Source organism: Hemibagrus wyckioides, linkage group LG07 (genome assembly GCF_019097595.1).
Source record: "Hemibagrus wyckioides isolate EC202008001 linkage group LG07, SWU_Hwy_1.0, whole genome shotgun sequence".
Classification (NCBI taxonomy): domain Eukaryota; kingdom Metazoa; phylum Chordata; class Actinopteri; order Siluriformes; family Bagridae; genus Hemibagrus; species Hemibagrus wyckioides.
This window is the reverse complement of record NC_080716.1, coordinates 15526916-15547456: the sequence shown is the minus strand read 5'-3', so window position 1 is coordinate 15547456 and position 20541 is coordinate 15526916. Positions and strand designations below refer to the sequence as shown.

General features: G+C 38.8%; 1 protein-coding gene across 1 annotated transcript; it reads left to right on the top strand.

Moving 5' to 3' along the window:
- Positions 1 to 8428: 8428 nt before the first annotated feature.
- Positions 8429 to 17611, top strand: LOC131355668 (polyunsaturated fatty acid lipoxygenase ALOX12-like). Its single transcript, XM_058394081.1, has 15 exons — positions 8429 to 8593; positions 9859 to 10002; positions 10244 to 10445; positions 10545 to 10626; positions 12207 to 12329; positions 12512 to 12618; positions 12739 to 12911; positions 14322 to 14465; positions 14550 to 14753; positions 14845 to 14931; positions 15147 to 15316; positions 15452 to 15573; positions 15713 to 15813; positions 16664 to 16834; positions 17113 to 17611. The coding sequence occupies exons 2-15, from the start codon at positions 9859 to 9861 to the stop codon at positions 17290 to 17292; spliced, it is 2010 nt and encodes a 669-aa protein (XP_058250064.1). The 5' UTR covers positions 8429 to 8593; the 3' UTR covers positions 17293 to 17611.
- The last annotated feature ends 2930 nt before the right edge of the window (positions 17612 to 20541 follow it).

Below are 20541 nucleotides of genomic sequence, written 5' to 3'. Positions count from 1 at the left end.
CTGCCCCATGAGCTTTAGTAAGGTCAGGCACTGATGTCAGACCAGTGGTACAGTCAGAGATCCAGTTTATCCCAAAGATGTTCATTTGGGTTGATGTGCAGGCCACTTGGTTTCTTCCATGCCAACCTTGGCAAACCATGTCTTCATGGACCACACTCATGCTGGAACAGATTATGGTACATTGTGCCACTGCTACAGTGTAAGGCATCCTAGGCAACAGTTTGTATAAGGCTTCTGTATAGATATCTAAATGTATATTTGTAAATCTAATTTTGGCTTTAACTATCATTAAGGTCAATTTAATCAATCCAGTAATTTTGTTCTTTTTCATTTTAATAGAAGGAAATACACTTTTTTCCCATTATCATTCTTGTACCTAACATTAATCAAAACAATTTTATGCCTATGAAAATAGACATTGTGTGTGTGAACCGAAAGAGTCTATAAAAGGCAACACCTGCTGCTTCTAACCCATCATCTTTGAGAGCACTTAACTTAAACACAGCAATCTGACTAAGTTTTATTAACACAGGAGAATTAACCAAGAGATTTTTTTTAAAAATACTTTTGAAACCAGAGCTTTCCAAACTAGAGATCACTTGATTTACAAATAGGAATTAATTTCATATTTGTTTCTCGGTTTTAGAAATTGGTGAGGCCCATGCAATTGTTATTTAGGCTCTGATAAATAAAACAGTATTAAAGAAGGCTGTATTTTATTTTTCCTATTAGCTTGGTGTTATCTATAACAGAAATGATGAAGCTGTAGGTCCCACTTTTTCCAGTGGAACAGCTCTGATCTGTTGAGGCATGGACTCCATAAGATCTCTGTAATATATCTGGCACTAAGACCTCAGCAGCAGATCCTTTAAGCCCTGCAAGATGTGAGGTGAAGCCTCCATAGATTTGGATTTACTGGATCAAATAGTTTTCCCACTTTTGGTAGGTACTAACCACTAAAAGATCTGTCGTTTCACTAGCATCACAATTAGGTCTCTGTCGAAGTCACTCAGTTCTTTAGACTTCAGTTTTTTCCTGCTTTTCCTAAGACAATAATTTAATAACTTACGTGCATAAAATCTGCTTTAAGCATATATATACAATGAAATACACTATATTGCCAAAAGTATTCGCTCACCCATCCAAATAATCAGAATCAGTTGTTCCAATCACTTCCATGGCCACAGTTTATAAAATCAAGCACCTAGGCATGCAGACTGTTTTTACAAACATTTGTGAAAGAATGGGTCGCTCTCAGGAGCTCAGTGAATTCCAGCGTGGAACTGTGATAGGATGCCACCTGTGCAACAAATCCAGTCGTGAAATTTCCTCGCTCCTAAATATTCCACAGTCAACTGTCAGCTGTATTATAAGAATGTGGAAGTGTTTGGGAACGACAGCAACTCAGCCACGAAGTGGTAGGCCACGTAAACTGACGGAGCGGAGTCAGCGGATGCTGAGGCGCATAGTGCGAAGAGGTCGCCAACTTTCTGCAGAGTCAATCGCTACAGACCTCCAAACTTCATGTGGCCTTCAGATTAGCTCAAGAACAGTGCGCAGAGAGCTTCATGGAATGGGTTTCCATGGCCGAGCAGCTGCATCCAAGCCATACATCACCAAGTGCAATGCAAAGCGTCGGATGCAGTGGTGTAAAGCACGCCGCCACTGGACTCTAGAGCAGTGGAGACGCGTTCTCTGGAGTGACAAATCGCGCTTCTCCATCTGGCAATCTGATGGACGAGTCTGGGTTTGGCGGTTGCCAGGAGAACGGTACTTGTCTGACTGCATTGTGCCAAGTGTAAAGTTTGGTGGAGGGGGGATTATGGTGTGGGGTTGTTTTTCAGGAGCTGGGCTTGGCCCCTTAGTTCCAGAGAAAGGAACTCTGAATGCTTCAGCATACCAAGACATTTTGGACAATTCCATGCTCCCAACTTTGTGGGAACAGTTTGGAACTGGCCCCTTCCTCTTCCAACATGACTGTGCACCAGTGCACAAAGCAAGGTCCATAAAGACATGGGTGACAGAGTCTGGTGTGGATGAACTTGACTGGCCTGCACAGAGTCCTGACCTCAACCCAATAGAACACCTTTGGGATGAATTAGAGCGGAGACTGAGAGCCAGGCCTTCTCGTCCAACATCAGTGTGTGACCTCACAAATGTGCTTCTGGAAGAATGGTCAAAAATTCCCATAAACACACTCCTAAACCTTGTGGACAGCCTTTCCAGAAGAGTTGAAGCTGTTATAGCTGCAAAGGATGGACCGACGTCATATTGAACCCTATGGATTAGGAATGGGATGTCACTTAAGTTCATATGCGAGTCAAGGCAGATGAGCGAATACTTTTGGCAATATAGTGTATATATATACACAGGGGTTGGACAATGAAACTGAAACACCTGGTTTTAGACCACAATAATTCATTAGTATGGTGTAGGGCCTCCTTTCAGGCCAGTTGGCCAGTCAAGTTCATCCACACCAGACTCTGTCATCCATGTCTTTATGGACCTTGCTTTGTGCACTGGTGCACAGTCATGTTGGAAGAGGAAGGGGCCAGCTCCAAACTGTTCCCACAAAGTTGGGATCATGGGATTGTCCAAAATGTCTTGGTATGCTGAAGCATTCAGAGTTCCTTTCACTGGAACTAAGGGGCCAAGCCCAGCTCCTGAAACACAACCCCACACCATAATCCCCCCTCCACCAAACTTTACACTTGGCACAATGCAGTCAGACAAGTACCGTTCTCCTGGCAACCGCCAAACCCAGACTCGTCCATCAGATTGCCAGATGGAGAAGCGCGATTCGTCACTCCAGAGAACGCGTCTCCACTGCTCTAGAGTCCAGTGGCGGCGTGCTTTACACCACTGCATCCGAAGCTTTGCATTGCACTTGGAGATGTATGGCTTGGATGCAGCTGCTCGGCCATGGAAACCCATTCCATGAGCTCTCTGTGCACTGTTCTTGAGCTAATCTGAAGGCCACATGAAGTTTGGAGGTCTGTAGCGATTGACTCTGCAGAAAGTTGGCGACCTCTTCGCACTATGCGCCTCAGCATCCGCTGACCCCGCTCCGTCAGTTTACGTGGCCTACCACTTCGTGGCTGAGTTGCTGTCGTTCCCAAACACTTCCACGTTCTTATAATACAGCTGACAGTTGACTGTGGAATATTTAGGAGCGAGGAAATTTCATGACTGGATTTGTTGCACAGGTGGCATCCTATCACAGTTCCACGCTGGAATTCACTCAGCTCCTGAGAGCGACCCATTCTTTCACAAATGTTTGTAAAAACAGTCTGCATGCCTAGGTGCTTGATTTTATACACCTGTGGCCATGGAAGTGATTGGAACACCTGATTCTGATTATTTGGATGGGTGAGCGAATACTTTTGGCAATATAGTGTATATATATATATATATATATATATATATATACAACTTTATACATTATATGAACTTTTTACATTTTCCATAAATTTCACCCAAAAGCCAAATATCCTTAACTTTTTGTGAGTAGTGTATATATATATATATATATATACGTATATATGTATATATATATATATATATATATATATATATATATATTTATATATATATATATATATATATATATATATACGTATATATATATATATATATATATATATATACTACACTACACTACTCACAAAAAGTTAAGGATATTTGGCTTTTGGGTGAAATTTATGGAAAATGTAAAAAGTTCATGCTACAGTGATATTATATCATGAAGGTAGGGCATTTAAGTAGAAGCATGCAATGGTGATTTCCTCATCTCAAACAATTTATTGAAACAAAAGCCAACAACAGTGGTGGGTATACCACAACAAAAAATGTCAATGTCTCAATAATTTATCATGTGCCCTTGACCATCAATTACAGCTTGACTGATGCATGGCATTCCACTCTTCTTGAAGAGTGGCCCTCAGGTCATTGAGGTTCTGGGGTGCAGGGTTACGAGCCTCTACATGGCGATTCAGCTGATCCCATAGGTTTTCTATGGGATTCAAGTCTGGAGAAAGTGCAGGCCACTCCATTTGAGGTACCCCAGCCTCCAGCAGCCATTCCCTAATGATGCGAGCTTGATGAGCTGGAGCATTGTCGTCCATGAAGATGAAATTAGGCCTGTGTTGTTCATGCAGGGGCACAATGACTGGATTAATGATGTTATTCAGGTAGTATTGGCTTGTCACTGTACCATTCACAAGATGTAGGGCAGTTCTGTATTGAGTAGACACACCTGCCCTGACTGTAACACCACCACCACCAAAGGCTTGTCTGGTGACAACAGTGGCTGATGCATAGCGCTCTCCTTGATGTCTCCAACATCGTTGGCGGCCGTCATTTCTGCTCAACATGAATCGACTTTCATCAGAGAACAGCACTGAGGCCCACTGGTCCCTGGCCCATTCAGGTCGTCTAGCATGCAGACCACGCTGATGTAAATGGTTTCGAATGGTCTGACGTGACACTTGGGTGCCTCTCACCTCCCTTAAATGAGCCTGAAGTTGAATGGCATTCATCATCTGGTTCCGCAGGGCACTGTTCACAATGAAGCGTTCATTAACGTGGGATGTGGCCAAAGGACGTCCACTTCTATGCCTTTCTGTGACTCTTCCAGTCTATCTGTATCTCTGTCGCAACCTGCTGATGACACTCTGTGACACTCTAAGCTTAGTGGCCACTTCCCTCTGAGAACATCCTGCTTGAAGCCTTGCAATGGCGATTGGTACTGTTGATCAATTGTTAGGCGTCGTCTTGGTCTCATGATGTCAAAATGTGAACAGCATGATGAAGAGGAGTGTTTAAATACCAATTCTAAGTGAACCAGGAAATGTATTGGTCGATTCATGGATCAAACACCAGTTGTGAATTTTGCCGTTAAGCACCTTGTTAGAGAACAGCAAGTTATGCAAAAAGTACTGAAACACTGAAAAGTTGGACATGTGCATTCAAAAGTGTAGAGAAGGTCAAATTAAGTTCACCTGTAAAGGTTATAGTGCATTTTAGGTGCATCCTGAAATTTCACCCGTAAGCCGAATATCCTTTTTGTGAGTAGTGTATTTACAGAATGCACACGGTTCATATGATGGGCTGTTTTTATGGTGGTGTTATTGGTTACACAAGTAGGATTTGTGAAACATTTAGGATGTTCAGACCTTGTTGCACAGGTTTGAATGTGCCTATTACTTGTGATAATATTATGTTTGATAATATTACACCCAAAACCAGATTTCTCACCAAATGGCAAAGATAAACTATAAGTTTTGCGATCACTACACACTGTCTTTAATGTGTGTTGTTGTGAATTCACCGAAGCAGACCAGGGGACTCGGAGGAAGTGTTCAGCAGGAATGTTTTATTAGAGATCAGAACACACTGCAGTGGTACTGTAGTCATTGAGTCCAGTAAAAAGGAACATGTGTTTTAAAGGTCTTGAGTGGGCAGGCCTTGAAGGTGTCACAATACAAAAGCCTAGAGGTGATACTCTTAAAGAAAAACTCCCAATGGGAGATAGACCTCACATGTGACACCTCCCTGGTATGATAATGCAAAAGCTTAGAGGTGATACTCTTAAACAAAGCATTGTATGGGAGAAAGATCCCGAGAGTTGGCCAGCTAGTTCTGTCAGCTAGTTCACAGTTCCTGATCACTGTCTGATTTGATCACCATTTGGTGATGGGATATGTAAATGATATTTTAAAGAGAAATGTATGTTACAGTAGATTCTAGAGTGACCTCATAATATGTTTCATAAGCTACTCCATATGAATAATAAGAAATTACTTGTTCCAACCCATATACCTATATCTATAGTATATATCTAATTTTGGCTTTAACTTTCATAATAATTTAATCAACCCAATAATCACACATTTTGCTCCATTATTATTCTTGTACCTAACATTAATCAAAACAATGTTATCCATTTCTTTTTGCTTCCTTGTATCTGTCCAGCTTGTGCAAGTAGGATTTGTGGAACATTTGGGATGTTCAAACCTTGTTGCACAGGTTTGAACATGCATATTACATGCAATATTATTATGTTTGAAAATATTACATGTTTTTCCCATTGTCCCACACAAAACCAGATTTCTCACCAACGGCAAATATAAACTATAAACTATAAAGTTTTATAGTCACAACACACTGTCTTTAATACGTGTGTCTGCTGCTGATAGGGTCTTTTCACTGGGATTGTGGAACCTACCATTGACAAATGATTATTATTAATCAAAGGATTAAGTAAAGGATAGGTGTGAAGCTCTGAACCTCATGGGACTCCATATGCCTCACATAACAAGGCCTTAACAGATGAGCCAAAAACATCTTTTCATATGCTGCTGGACTCATACACTCAGCTTCCCCAATTTTTGGTGACAATGAGATATTTTGTTATCTTAATGGTCACTGATGCTAGTCTGACAAGATACTGTACATTTGTGGTTATTCATGTGCCATGGAAGAGCATAAACACGGTAAAACTTTTTCAGCAGTGTAACAAGTGACAAAACTGTTTGTTAGAGAAAACGCTTAACTCTGCTGACACTCTTTTAACAAACATTGGATTACTTACAAAATGGCAAAAGTGACATCCATGGTTCTGAAAAAGCATTAATGATGCATGTGTAAGAGGACAAAGGGTTGGGCCTTGCTCATCTTACAACCATTGTGAGATTTCATAATGAAGTGTTTCTAGCTATTGTGTGTACCTATTGTATGACTGAAGGTTTGTTCCGTATCCAGTCTCTGTTTTCCAGCTTATTGTGTACTCTTAAACATTAACATCAGTGAATTTGTATGTAATGATAAGCACAGCAAAGGGTTTAACCTGGACTAGGTTTGATCTTTACTAAGCTATTATCTACTCATTCAGTTGTGTTTAAGTTTTGGCACTTCTTTTTTTAGACACTCCAAAAAACGTACGTATTTCTGGTCACACTATCAATAAACAGACAGCTTTGTTTCACTGTGACGTGAAGTGGTTTTGATTTGCACTAAAAGGTTTGCATCACAGTAGTAAAACACTGTGTGGATCTTACTATAAACCAGAAGGACTTCACTGTGTGACAACAAAGACAGTGTTTGCACAGTGTAAAAGCTCTGATGAAATAGGTCACGTGGAAAATAGTAATGGAATGTAAGATGTCATACTGAACCTACAGTTCATTTAACCCATCATTCATTCAGGTTTAGTAACCAGCAAACAGTGATATGACAGAGCTGGGTGTTCCTAACACTATACTGCTATGATCTCATGGTTTACAGGACATTATTTTACTTTATTAATTTTTTTCACCATGTTAAAAACACAATAGTGCCACATAGATTGCCACATTAATTTTATTTAATTTAAATTGTTTTAAAAGTATGTTTTGTTGCACAAATGTATAAAAAATATGGATAATATTTTCTGCAGTGTTCAAACCATGTAACATGTACTGTATTTTCACCTTATATGCTATTTATCAGTCTGCTGCTATTTATTTCACAGTTTAGCTGAATTATTACCATATAATGATATAAATAATGACATAAATACTGTAATAAAGATAATAAATAGTTCATATTTCAGCTTGTTTACTGACAAAACTGATCAAACATCTATACAGCTATCATGGTCTGCTTAAGTTACTGATGTTACATGGTCAGGTAAGTTTGTCATATAGATATATTTCTTCTTAGGCCACTCCGGTTCTTGTTCAGTCCCCTGTCATCAGACTAGACTACATCTTGGTCCTGGCAGGTCTTCCCTTGACATCATTCAGATGGTTTATTCTCTACACTGGTAGCTGCCTGTGATTTAAAACATGATTTGAAACCAAAACACAAAAACTGCTCAGTCCCCACCTACCAGAGAGCATTCATCACACAAAAGAATAAACACTTAATGACCCACCACATAAGCAACATAAGAAAACAGTAAACTACTACTAGCATAAAGATATTGTTTTGATGTTGAATACAAAACACTTTAGTAAGCTGAGTGTCTGCCAGATGCAAATGTACTTGTAAAATATGTAAATGTAAATACTGAACATATAACATGATTTCCATGCTGGTACTGCATAACACATCAACTGTGAATAATATTATGTAAAAAAAAAAAATGCAGTATCCATGTGTGAGCATACACTAGATGGCCGACAGTTTGTGGGCACTTTCACTGAAACTAAGGAGCCCAAACCTGTTCCAGCATGACAATGCCTCTGATCACAAAGTGAGATCCATGAGGACATGTTTCGCAATGGCTGGAGTGGAGAAACCTGAGTGTCCTGCACAGATTCCTGAGCTCAACCCCTCTGAATAACTTTGGGATATATTGGTTGACTGCACATCAGGCCTCTTCACTTGACATCAGTACCTCACTAATGCCTTTAAGAAAGAAGAAGGCTGAAAAGAGCAGCAACTTCACAAAAGTGAGTGAGAGAGTAAGAGAAAACTCAGTTTGCAGAAGTTGGATGTTTGATAGCAGTGTGCTGAGATAAACCTAGAAAAACCATACAGACTGTACAAAAGTCAGAGGAAGGAAGCAGTGGAGACAGGCTAAAATAAACCACAAGTCTTCACTAACAAGGTAAATATTGACTATGAAGTTTTACTGTTTTGATTTCTTAAAGATTCTGCTACTGCAAACAGCAATGTATTTCATCCAGTTAGGCTCTCATTGTAGAATGTATTGATTTTTGTATAAATGGTTTCTATAGCTTAGGCCACTTAAGGCACCAAACCATATGGATGTTACAAACCTGTGTAATAGCAGAGATATTTTGCATGTGTAGGTTAATGTTGATAATATAAACTAAATGGAAATGTGATGAGTTAACAGCACATGACAACAGTATTCATATCCCATCACCTGAATCCTTTCCTATTCCCTATCCTTTCCTATTTATTTTCCCTTTCAGTATATGATTATGTGTCTACAACTGTGCCATTGTGCCTCTTTGTGTTCTTACTTTAGCTTGGCTGTCTATTTGAATTATAGCTGATTTCTGTTTAAACTATAGCAACTGGAAATTGGGAGATTATCTCTATATGTTATTAAGTGTAAATAAATAAGTAATTAAATAATACATACAAAATCACATAAGTATATGTTATTTAATATAACACTGTATATCCATCCCATCCATTTTCTATGCCTGCATATCCTACTACTGGGTCAAAGGGAACCTGTAGTCCATCCCAGGAGACTACGGGCACAAGGCAGGGTACACCCTGGACAGGGTGCCAGTTTATCGCAGGGCCCAATCACACACACATCACACACACTCACACGCTACGGACAATTAAGAAAGGCCAATCAACCTACAATGCATGTATTTGGACTGGGGGAGGAAACCGGAGTACCCGGAGGAAACCCCCAAGGCACGGGGAGAACATGCAAATTCCACATGCACAGGCGGGAATCAAACCCCCAACCCTGGAGGTGTGAGGAAAACATGCTAAACTCCAAGCCACCATGCCCAAACACTGTAGATCATTATTTCCAAAATATTTATCAAAGGCACCAACTATTTTTGTTTTTGATGCTGGCATGGTGGTGCCGATTTATTGTATTTTTGGCAATTCACAAGTCATTAATAAGCATTGTATACTCTATAGTATTTACGGTATATTCTCCAATAATATGTTCTGAAGAATTTCAAAATTTCTCCTTAAATCTGTGAAGGGATGTAGCCATGCATGTATAGACAAGCTTTTGGGTTCTGAGTGAGAAAAAAAACCTTCATTTGAAATTGTGAAATCAACCATTTTATATTCAAATGATCAGCTGTGACATACTGCAATCTCATGGTCAGTTTTATGTACCAGAGTTGATGTGAATTGTGTGTGCAGATGGAGTACAAAGTGACAGTGGCTACAGGCACTTCAAAGTACTCAGGTACTAATAACTATGTGCATGTCACCCTGGTGGGGGAGAATGGAGAGAGTGAGAGAACACTGCTGGACAAACCAGGCCTGGATCAGTGTGACGGCGCGGTGAGTGAGAGTGTAGAGGTCTGAAAATATCTGAACTTACTGTTATATTTTTCTCATATGCTTTTATAAGCTTACAACTGAGGATAGTATTAACTGAGCAATCAAACTTTCTCCAGGCCCCAGTAATGCCCCTTCATTCAAGTTAAACTGCATTATTAAACTGATTCTTTTTAACAGGCATTGTTTCTCATAAGTATACACAAACTGTATTTCCATTCAATCTTATCTCAATCTTCTACAGGGTGATGACTACATAGTCCGGAGCTCAGCTCCTCTGGGTCGTGTGATCCTTGTACGCTTAGAGAAGCAGAAGTACTTTTTGGAAGACAAATGGTTTTGCAATTACGTAAAAGTCACACCACCAAGAGGGGGAAACACGCAAACTTTCCCCTGCTACTGCTGGTTAGTGGGGAATATCAAAATAGAAGTACGCGACAGCACAGGTCAGTCCTAACAACTGCCCCAGGGAGAGGATTTTATCTCACCCTAATTCAAGCTCAGGATTCCTAATGGTGGATTCTTTCTCTCTTTTTCCTTAAAAGCGAAAAGACTCTCTGATGAGATCCTGCCTCAGGAGCTGGCTCATAGAAAGGCACAGTTGAAGGAGAGACAGAAAACTTATCGGTGAGTATGTTCCAGGTCAAGGAGTCTAATGGAACTCTCCTGTTGCATTTACTACTTCTCCTTTTGCATGTACATGACTGTAAGATTTACACTGTAGGCAAAATGTTAATCCATTTTTAGCAATATAGTACACAGCTAATATAATTACACAAAATATAGCTCATGTAGCTATCTTTATAATTTAAAAAACTTAAAGGTAAACTTAAAAATACTTAAAACTATGGCTACTCCTAGAAAAACAATTTATATCCACAATTATATTGCATACTTTTGTCTTTTAATTTATTTTAGATGGATAGAAATAAAATTTACAAGGCGCACAAATAATTATACATTTACAAAGAATGAGAGAAAGTGAGTTGTAGATAGAAAAGGCTTGGCACAACTTTACTTTTATCAGAAAATCACTAAAGATGCCTCACACACACACACACTGTCTGTTTGGATCCTTGAATTGACTTTTCACTTTCCTATCTATCTATCTATCTATCTATCTATCTATCTATCTATCTATCTATCTATCTATCTATCTATCTATCTATCTATCTATCTATCTGTCTGTCTGTCTGTCTGTCTGTCTGTCTGTCTGTCTGTCTGTCTGTCTGTCTGTCTGTCTTTATTGTGTGTGTTGTCTTGTTTAAAATGTAATATTATTAGTTTTTATTAGTTAGTATTTGCTACATTTCTTTTGGGGGGGGGGAGAGGTAGAATTGCTTGTCAGGGCTAAGGACTTGCATTCTTGTACAGATAAGATCTGGAGTTAGAGAATTTAGATTTTAGCCCCAATATCCCAGTCTCTAACTAATTTGGGGGTTTAGTGGCTACATCCCCAAGATGGTCAAATATTCTCTGTGACTCTGCAACTATTTGCAAGTGCAGTGCAAAAACAAAATAAAATCACTTTTCTGTGAGTCGTGATTTAGTGTGTACACCCCGATAAGGCTAAACACTGATTGCAAGCAAGTAAAGTTGTTTAGTGTGGAAAGATCAGCGATTCTGATTTTTAAAAGATGTTTTAAGTCATGTATAGGTCACTTAAGCTGGAGAACTACTACATAAGCAATCCGCACAATGTGCCTACTGTGGATCTGTCATGTCATTGCTCTAGGCATTTGTGATCATTTGTATGCCAGCTGGGACTATGGTTTTGTATGAAACACCATTTTTTATGTGCACATTCCTTGTCCTGACACATATACCTGCCACAACAGATTTTGAAAGTTGATGCTACAATTGTTAATAAAATTGATCTTCTTGTTTGGCTGTAGCATGTGCTTGCACTTTTCTGCTTATTTCTGACTTCATGCTGAATGTTTATCTGATAGCTCAGATTTTTTGTTTGTTTTTGAATTACTTGTATGTGTTACTTGCCATTATGTACAAGAAATATGTGAAATATTTACCATGTTGATGTTTAGTTGATTCTGACTTCTCTTGCATTAACTTTAGACAGAATTATGAGTTTGAAACTTTTGTAGAAATGTTATTAATTTCTTGGGCCTTAATGAAACACATGCATTATTATACAGCCTTTGTTTGCTGTTTGTTTATATAACTGGTGTTTATTTGTGTTATATTAGATGGCAAGTCTGGGCTCCAGGAATTCCTAAATGCATAGACGCCAAATCCGTGGCAGATCTTCCCCAGGATGCTCGCTTTGCCAATGAGAAGCGCTGTGACTTTGAAAGATCACTTCAATTTGCGTGAGCAGTGAATTATTTTATTATCTTTATTTTGTTTAAAGTTACTCCATAAAAACAGCATTAATTAAGTCCTACACATCTCAACCAAAATGCCTTGTTAGTCTCAACAAAGCATCACAGTAATGTGTACATTTATGCAGAGTACATGTATCTGTACATATATTTAATTTAATCACCTTTAGGTTCGTGGAGATGTCTCTAAAGAAGCTGGTCATCTGGTTTGGGAGGTCATGGGAAGATCTGGATGATATTAAACAAATATTTTGGAAATTACGGAGTCCCATTGCTGGTATTGTAGCTGTGACTTTATTGTTTAAACAATGTTTATTGTAGAAACATTTATTCATTGAACTGTACACAACACACCATAATACTTACTAACTGTTAAATGTGTTATGAATGTTATTAGAATACGTTATGGAACATTGGAAAGAGGACTGGTTTTTCGGCTATCAGTTCCTGAATGGGCCAAATCCACGGAGGATCCAGAAGTGCATTCAACTGCCTTCCAACTTCCCCATCTCTGGAGACATGGTGCAGACCTTCTTAAGCCCCAAGACCACCCTGAATAAAGAGCTCAAGGTAAGGTGTGGTGCATAAGTTATGCAGTGATGCCACACATTCATATTCATTTTCCTGGTCATCCTTCATCTGCCAGTCACAGGAACCTATGCACTCATGTATACACACCTAGGGGTGTTTAAGGATCAGATTATATTAATTGAAGCAGTAAATTAAAGCAATTAAAAATTGTTTTTGGTACAATAAGCTCAATGAACCCTGGAGCTGTGAGAAGGCTAACTGCAGCACAACCAGGCCCAGACTGGCCATTAGGGTATCAGGAAATACCCAATCCTTATTTTGGCTTGTATTTTTCCTACAATGATGCAAAATGGCTAGCAAATCCTGCACTTCTGAGAGACCTTGATCCATAGAGATTGATTAAAAAAATCATAGTCACAGTTGTCAGTAATCACAGTTATTTAGTGTGAAAAGATCAGCAATTCTGATCTTTTTAGAAGATCTTTTGCGTATCAGTCGTGTATCAGTCACTTGAACTGGAGAAATAGTGTATTAACAAATCTCACAATGTGCCTACTGTGGATCTGTCATGTCATTGCTCCAGGCATTTGTGATCATTTGTCTATTTTTTAAACAGGTCTATTTTTTATATGCACATTCGTTGTCTTGACAAATATACCTGCCCCAGCAGCTTTTGAAAGTTAGCAGAAACAGACGTGGTGGTTGACGTATTCACTGGTGGTTTTATCAAGTTTATCATGAAAATCTATCTCAATCTAAATTGCAGAAGAAGAAACTGTCAGCGACGGTCTGTGTTCAGCACATGTTCATCAAAACAGAACAGAAAGAATTTATAGGACAAAACAAAGTATATCACAATCATAAGATGAGGTCATAAACAAATAGTCAGCCAAGGGCCAAAGTCAGTCAGGCAACTTAGAACATCTGCTCTACAGGATGTTTTCTGTTTTTGATGCTAAATGGCTGGCAAATCCTGCACTTCTGAGAGATCTTGATCCATAGAGAATGAACAGAAAGCTTTGTAGTTGTACTGAAGATTGGACAATTAGAGGAACAGAGAGGGAAATGGTATGAAAAAGAAAAGCCCCCTAGTATTAGTGATGGAAAGGGTTAATGTGTATGTGTGTGTCACAGAGAGACAGAATAAAAGGTAGAGATAGACAAGGCACTAATTAACACATGCTGTCCACAGCATCTTACAAATGATTACAGGAGTGCATGGGAGGAATGTCATTAAAATCCACAGATGTTTTTATATCTTTATGTAATGATACCATTATGTAATGCTTTCTAAAGGATTTTTGGGTTGAGTTTAGCACAAAACCTGCAGTAATGTAATGGATTAAACCAGACAGTAAAATTTGCCATAATCAATCTATGCACCAGTATAATGGTCAGTATGCCCAGGTATTTTAAAGGCTGTAAGAATCTCTCTTTCTCTCTGTGAAGGCTGGGAATATATACCTTGTTGACTATGCTATACTGGATGGCGTCCCTGCGAATGTGATCAGAGGGAAGAAGCAATATATAGCAGCTCCTTTGTGTTTACTATATGAACATCCAGACAACGGCCTGATTCCCATTGCAATACAGGTAATGTCTTCACCAAGGCTTTTCACCAGCGGCAACAAATGGCTAATGAAAAGTCTCATTCCTTCCCCTTTTCCTTTTTCTCAGCTTGAACAGAATCCTAATAAGGACACACCCATCTTCCTCCCTAATGATCCACCTCTGGCTTGGTTATTGGCTAAAATGTGGGTCCGTCATGCTGAATTTCAGGTCTTCGAGGTGCTGTCGCACCTACTGCGAACTCACCTTATAGCAGAGGTGTTCTGTGTGGCCACACTGCGTCAACTCCCTTCAGTCCACCCTATAAACAAGGTTAGTGGGGAAGAATGGAAAAGCTTTCTTTATAGCTAAAAATGTCCGGTATAGCAGCAAGTCTCTCTCTCTCTCTCTCTCCCTGCTACAGCTGCTCACTCCTCATCTGAAGTACACTCTGGAGATAAATTGCCGTGCACGCACACAGCTCATCTCTCAGGATGGCATCTTCAAAGAGGTGAGCTGCAGTAAAACTACATACATTTAATTTTGTATTTATTATTTATAACATAAACTCTACACATTCAACCTTAAGCTCTACACTTTTTCTCTACACATATTATGTTCAACATATTCGGCTTGACAAATTTGTTCAAAATATCCCCAATGGTTTCGGACTTTTCGTATACCCTGTAGATCAGTAGTAGATAATCAGCCATGCTTTCTCTGCAGGCGGTATCCACAGGTGGTGAAGGGCTGCTGGTGCTGTCTCAAAAGGAGTGTAAGATCATGAACTATCGCTCTCTCCAACCCCGCTATGACTTCATAGATCGTGGTGTTACAAAACTCAATAAATACTTCTACAGAGAGCACACCCTGATGCTTTGGGACGCCATTGAGAAGTAAGAGTCCAGGCACAATACAGTGTTGAAGAGCTACTATTTCTTGTCATCGTTAAGCACTAAAATGAAGTTTAATGAAGTTTGCTTGAGTTTGGAGACAGTACAGGTACTGACAGCTCTTCCTTCCTTCTACAGGTTTGTCTCCAGCATAGTGTCTCTATATTACACAAGTGACAATGAAGTGGTGCAGGATTCAGAACTGCAGGCATGGATTAAGGATGTGGTTGAGGAAGGCTTTGTAGATTTTCCTCAATTTGGTTAGTTGCCTAAAAAAAATTACAATAATTGTGTCATAATAATAACTGTAGAGCAGCAGAGACTCATACAACTGCTTTGTGTACATATATCCTTATAGAGAGTAACTGATAAATTATTTTTATAATTCATATGTGACAGGACTGCCTAATGAACTAAAGAATAAACGGGAGCTGATCACTGTTTTGAGTGTGGTCATCTTTACCACCACTGCACAACATGCAGCAACCAACAATGGACAGGTATGTGATGCATCATTGTTGTATTCTTTTATGAAATTTCAACTAAACCAAATACCTACAGTGCCTTGAAAAAGTATTCATACCCCTTAAACTTTTCCACATTTTGTTACATTACAACCACAAACATAAATGTATTTTATTGGGATTTTATGTGATAGATCAACACAAAGTTTCACATAATTGCGAAGTGGAAGGAAAATGATTTTCAAATTGTTTTAACAAATAAATATCTAAAAAGTGTGGTTTGCATTTGTATTCAGCCCCCTTTACTCTGATGCCCCTAAGTAAAATCCAGTCAGGTCAGTAATAAAGTTGTGGAGAAGCAGGGTTAGGTTATAAAAAAAATATCCCAAGCTTTGAACATCTCATGGAGCACTGTTCAATGAATTATCCAAAAATGGATTGCTTGCTTTTGCAAGGCACTGTATGTGTATAAAAACATAAACATAAAGGGAAGTTCGAACATAAAACTAACACTTAATACCATATGCTATTTGTCATTATTATGCAGTACAGCATTTACCAGCGAGCGTGATTTGGCAAAATTCACAAATATGCATAATTATTGTATTTATACATCACTGTTCTGCTACTACAGTATCCAACTACTTCATAGTGTTATAGAGTAATTACCACATTATGCAGGAGGCACAATCAAACCAGCCTACAAAGAAGTAGCAAGTGTCTCAGCATCTAATTCCAACTGCTGTGAGAGGCAAGAAAGCCAGTATCAATGTACTGATCATTAAATTTTACATTTTTGCCAGTGTCTCCCTTCTAGTAAAACTTCCAGTTTTTGTCCACTTCCAGTTCTGTTGAGATTGACTTTGTGTACATTTTCTTCATCTAGTTTGACTTCTGTTCCTGGGTGCCCAACACACCTTGCACCATGCGCCAGCCTCTGCCCACAGACAAAGACAGTGTCACTATGGAGTTAATCATGAACACACTCCCAGATATCAACCAGTCATGTGTACAGATGGCAATCACATGGCTTTTAGCAAGAACTCAGCCAGACGCAGTGAGTCAAAACTTCCACAAAACACTCAGTGGAAGTGGCCTGCTCCTGTTTAAACAATGTCATTACATAAAACAAAATGTAAAAAAAAAGAGGATGTGGGCTGTAAGATTGTATTAAATTTGGTGGAATCCAGAACAAAATATTCCCATAACTTACATGCTTAATGTGTTTCAATTCAACATTACACATACAACTACAAATACTTTTTTTGTCTTATTAGAATTTCTACATTTTTACTTTATCTCCTTTCTGCCCTCTGCCCTATCTATCATGCTCAGATACCTCTGGCACAGTACGAGGAACAGTACTTCACTGAGTCAGCAGCCCAAAAGATAATTGATGACTTCAGGCAGGATCTGAAGGACATTGAAGAGGAGATTCTGCAGCAGAATAAGGGTCTCAAACCACCATATCTCTATCTGTGTCCTAACCAAATAGAAAACAGCATTACCATATAGAGACACTTGTGAACAATTCTGAATTTTTTGATGCTTTATACAGGTATAAAATAAAAAAAGCTGCCTTAAATACATTATTTACACATTGTGAAAGGGACATTTAGTATGCGTGTTTGAAACAAGAAGAATATATTTGTTGTAAATCTATATGTTTCAGATATGTTGTATTTTGTGGTATTAATTTTACAGTCTGAATCAATAAACTGGAAACACTGTAATGCATTTAACCACCAAGAAAAGATAGACAGAGATATTAGGAACTACAGTTTTATTTCTGTAATTACAAAGTGTTACAAATAAAATAATGGATCATGAACAATTACATGGACAATGATCATTTCTACTTTGTACTCATGTGAATATAAATATTATTCCAGTGTGATACAGCTGTATGCAAACTTTAATCTAGTTGTCTGACAACCACAGTGGCACTTTTTTTAGTTCTTAAAATGTAAAAGCATTTGGACCACAATAAACATGATGTGTAGAAGAGGCATTAAGATGTAATAATATAATAACTAAATACAACAGTTATCCTTTCATAAATATCAATCCGGGTTTTTTGTTAAAGCTCTAAACCTGAGAAAGCTTTACATATTGCAACATACTGTCTCTGACTACAGCTAAAATACCAACAGCAACTTCATAAGATAATATCACAACACCGGTAGAGCAATAAAATTCAGATAGGAAATACAGTACGATCACTTTCAAGGAGGTGGATTTCTCCACCAGATGGTGCTAACGCACAAGATAATCGTTGCACTTGTTGAGTCGGACCTGAACGAAAGACACAAATCCAATCACCACATAGATTCCTGCAGCAATGAAGCAGTTGTAGCCAACTCAGTTATAGATAGCATAAGCGCTCTGCAGCGGGTTTTGACTGTAAAGAAGAGACCAAAGCACCTGTTTAGTACTATTCTGGAAGTCATTTAGTAATTAGAGAAGACAAATAACATCCAGTCAACAAAACCATGTGTCACACAATATTCTGTTTAAGCAGAGAAATTAAAAGTTATGTCCTATGTAACACTTCTTGGGTGCCTTAGCCATGGCTCTTAAAGTGGGGCCAGGGAAAAAACTTAAGGCTAAAAATATGGAACATCTATGTCTAATATGTCTACTATTTCTATACTTGGATGGCATTACACTAGAATTCTATGGCTACATCATATAATTAAAATGCAACCATTTTATAACTATATACACTGATCAGACATAACATTATGAGCACTGAAAGGAGAAGTGAATAACACTGATTATCTCCTCATCATGGCACCTGTTAGTGGGTGGGATATATTAGGCAGCAAGTGAACATTTTGTCGTCAGAGTTGATGTGATAGAAACAGGAAAAATGTGCAAGTGTAAGGATTTGAGCGAGTTTGACAAGGGCCAGATAGTGATGCTTAGATGACTGGATCAGATCATCTCCAAAACTGCAGCTCTTTTTTTTGCAAATATTACTGATCCTACACAGGCCTAATGCTTGAATATAAGACATATTCAAGATAAGGCAAACATGGTGTTTTAGGCAGAGATTAGTTTATTTTAACAAGCATCATCATTGTAGCGAATCTAGCTCAAAATTTAAATATTTAAGTGTAATTATAACTGGTTATAATTAATTATAAATATTCAAATTGGGGTTCTTAGAACTAACGGTCAGAGAATCAATAACACAATTATTTGATTTGTTCGTCCACCGAACAGACCGTATAATTATGCATTAATTCCAGGGAAAGTTATCTTCCTGGCCAAGAAAGAATAACTAGTTTATAAAGTACTAGCTGTAATTTAGCACGTAGCAAGAGCAATGTTCAGGGACCCCGAAATTGTGAGCAAAGCACAGAGACAATCACTCGTGAATAAAATGCATTTAATAAAACAAAAACACACAACACATACTAACTACGACACACATACATAAAAGACAGGTTAAGGATCATAGAGAGGGGCTAAGTAGGCAAAGAGAGATGGAGATTAAGGAAGGGAATACGGAAGAAATCAGAACGAGAGAGCGAGTGAGAGAGAAAGAGATAAGGAAACAGAGAAGAGATCAAATATGGCAAGTTTCAGATCGAGTTTTGATTACCACGTGTGAGAATCGTCAAGGTAATTTCGCCTTAATAAAGGGGCTTCAGCTTAAAATTGCGGATCTAAAATTGGTAGCTTTTACTTGCATTGGTTTGTTGATAAGAGTCCTGATGTAGTGGATCAAGGAGGTTCGGAGATTCAAAGTCCTCGGAGTAAGCAAGAGATTCTGCTGGAACGAAAAAGGTTTCGGTGGTGCAAACAAAGTTCTTCGATTGAAGCTGCCGGCAAAGTCTCAGAAAGTGAAAGTCTTGTCCCGAAGAAAAATCGGCGTCGAGTCGGGCGACAATAGAAGAGGTCGTGCCGGGAAGAAAAGGCGCACGGGGGCCCCCCCGACCGCAGAGCGGAGAGGGGGTTGGCCCCCGTGGGGCCAAGCCAAGCTGAGCAGAGCCTGAAGCTGCGCAAAAAGCCAAAGCTAAAAAAAAAAAAAAGCTGACCAATCCAACACCTGAACTTTTGGAGGGAAAAAGTTTCTTTGTCTCCGCTCGGGCACTCATTTGCATACTTTATGGTGGAGTCAGGAATGGATAACGTTTCAATTAAAGTATCGTAGGCTCATATTATGTACTTGGGTGACCACATGGCCTACACTATTGCTTATAAAAGTAAAAGCGGATCATTTTGATAGTAGACATGAAAGAAACAGTATGCACAGCAAATTTTCCAGTGTTACGTGGTGTCATTTTGTCATTCTGGGTGTAGAGTGCTTTTGAGTTCACGAGTGTCAAATGGGGTGTAGTTTCTTCACTGAAAGTGTTGATTGGACTCTGAGGGGCGTGTCGTTTTTCGGAGTTGCCTCAGCTGCACTTGATCGGAGTTAATTGGATGTCCGCGCCATCTTGGATCAGCACGCAGACGGCAGTTTGAGGTTCGATAATGTGAGGTAAGCTTCTTTATTTTGCCTTTTTTTTTATTTTTAAATAAAATCGGTGACCAAGTAATATTAATGAATACTGAACAGACAAGAACATTAAAACTAGTTCTGCATTGTCATTATGTAAATATTACCACGGCGAAAGCAAGCTAAAAACAGCTCACCTTTAGAAGTTAATGCTAGCTTAACTAACTGGTATCATGTGATAAAATAGCCCTTGTCCCACCGTTAACGCTACAGAACATGTAACGTTAAGAAAGAGCTCAGTATAGAGTCAAAAG

Coding starts and splice junctions, on each gene's coding strand:
- LOC131355668 (XM_058394081.1), top strand. CDS start 9,859: ATGGAGTACAAAGTGACAGTGGCTACAGGCACTTCAAAGTACTCAGGT. Junction 10,003..10,243: donor TGGATCAGTGTGACGGCGCG/GTGAGTGAGAGT, acceptor AATCTTCTACAG/GGTGATGACTACATAGTCCG. Junction 16,835..17,112: donor CAAGAACTCAGCCAGACGCA/GTGAGTCAAAAC, acceptor TATCATGCTCAG/ATACCTCTGGCACAGTACGA.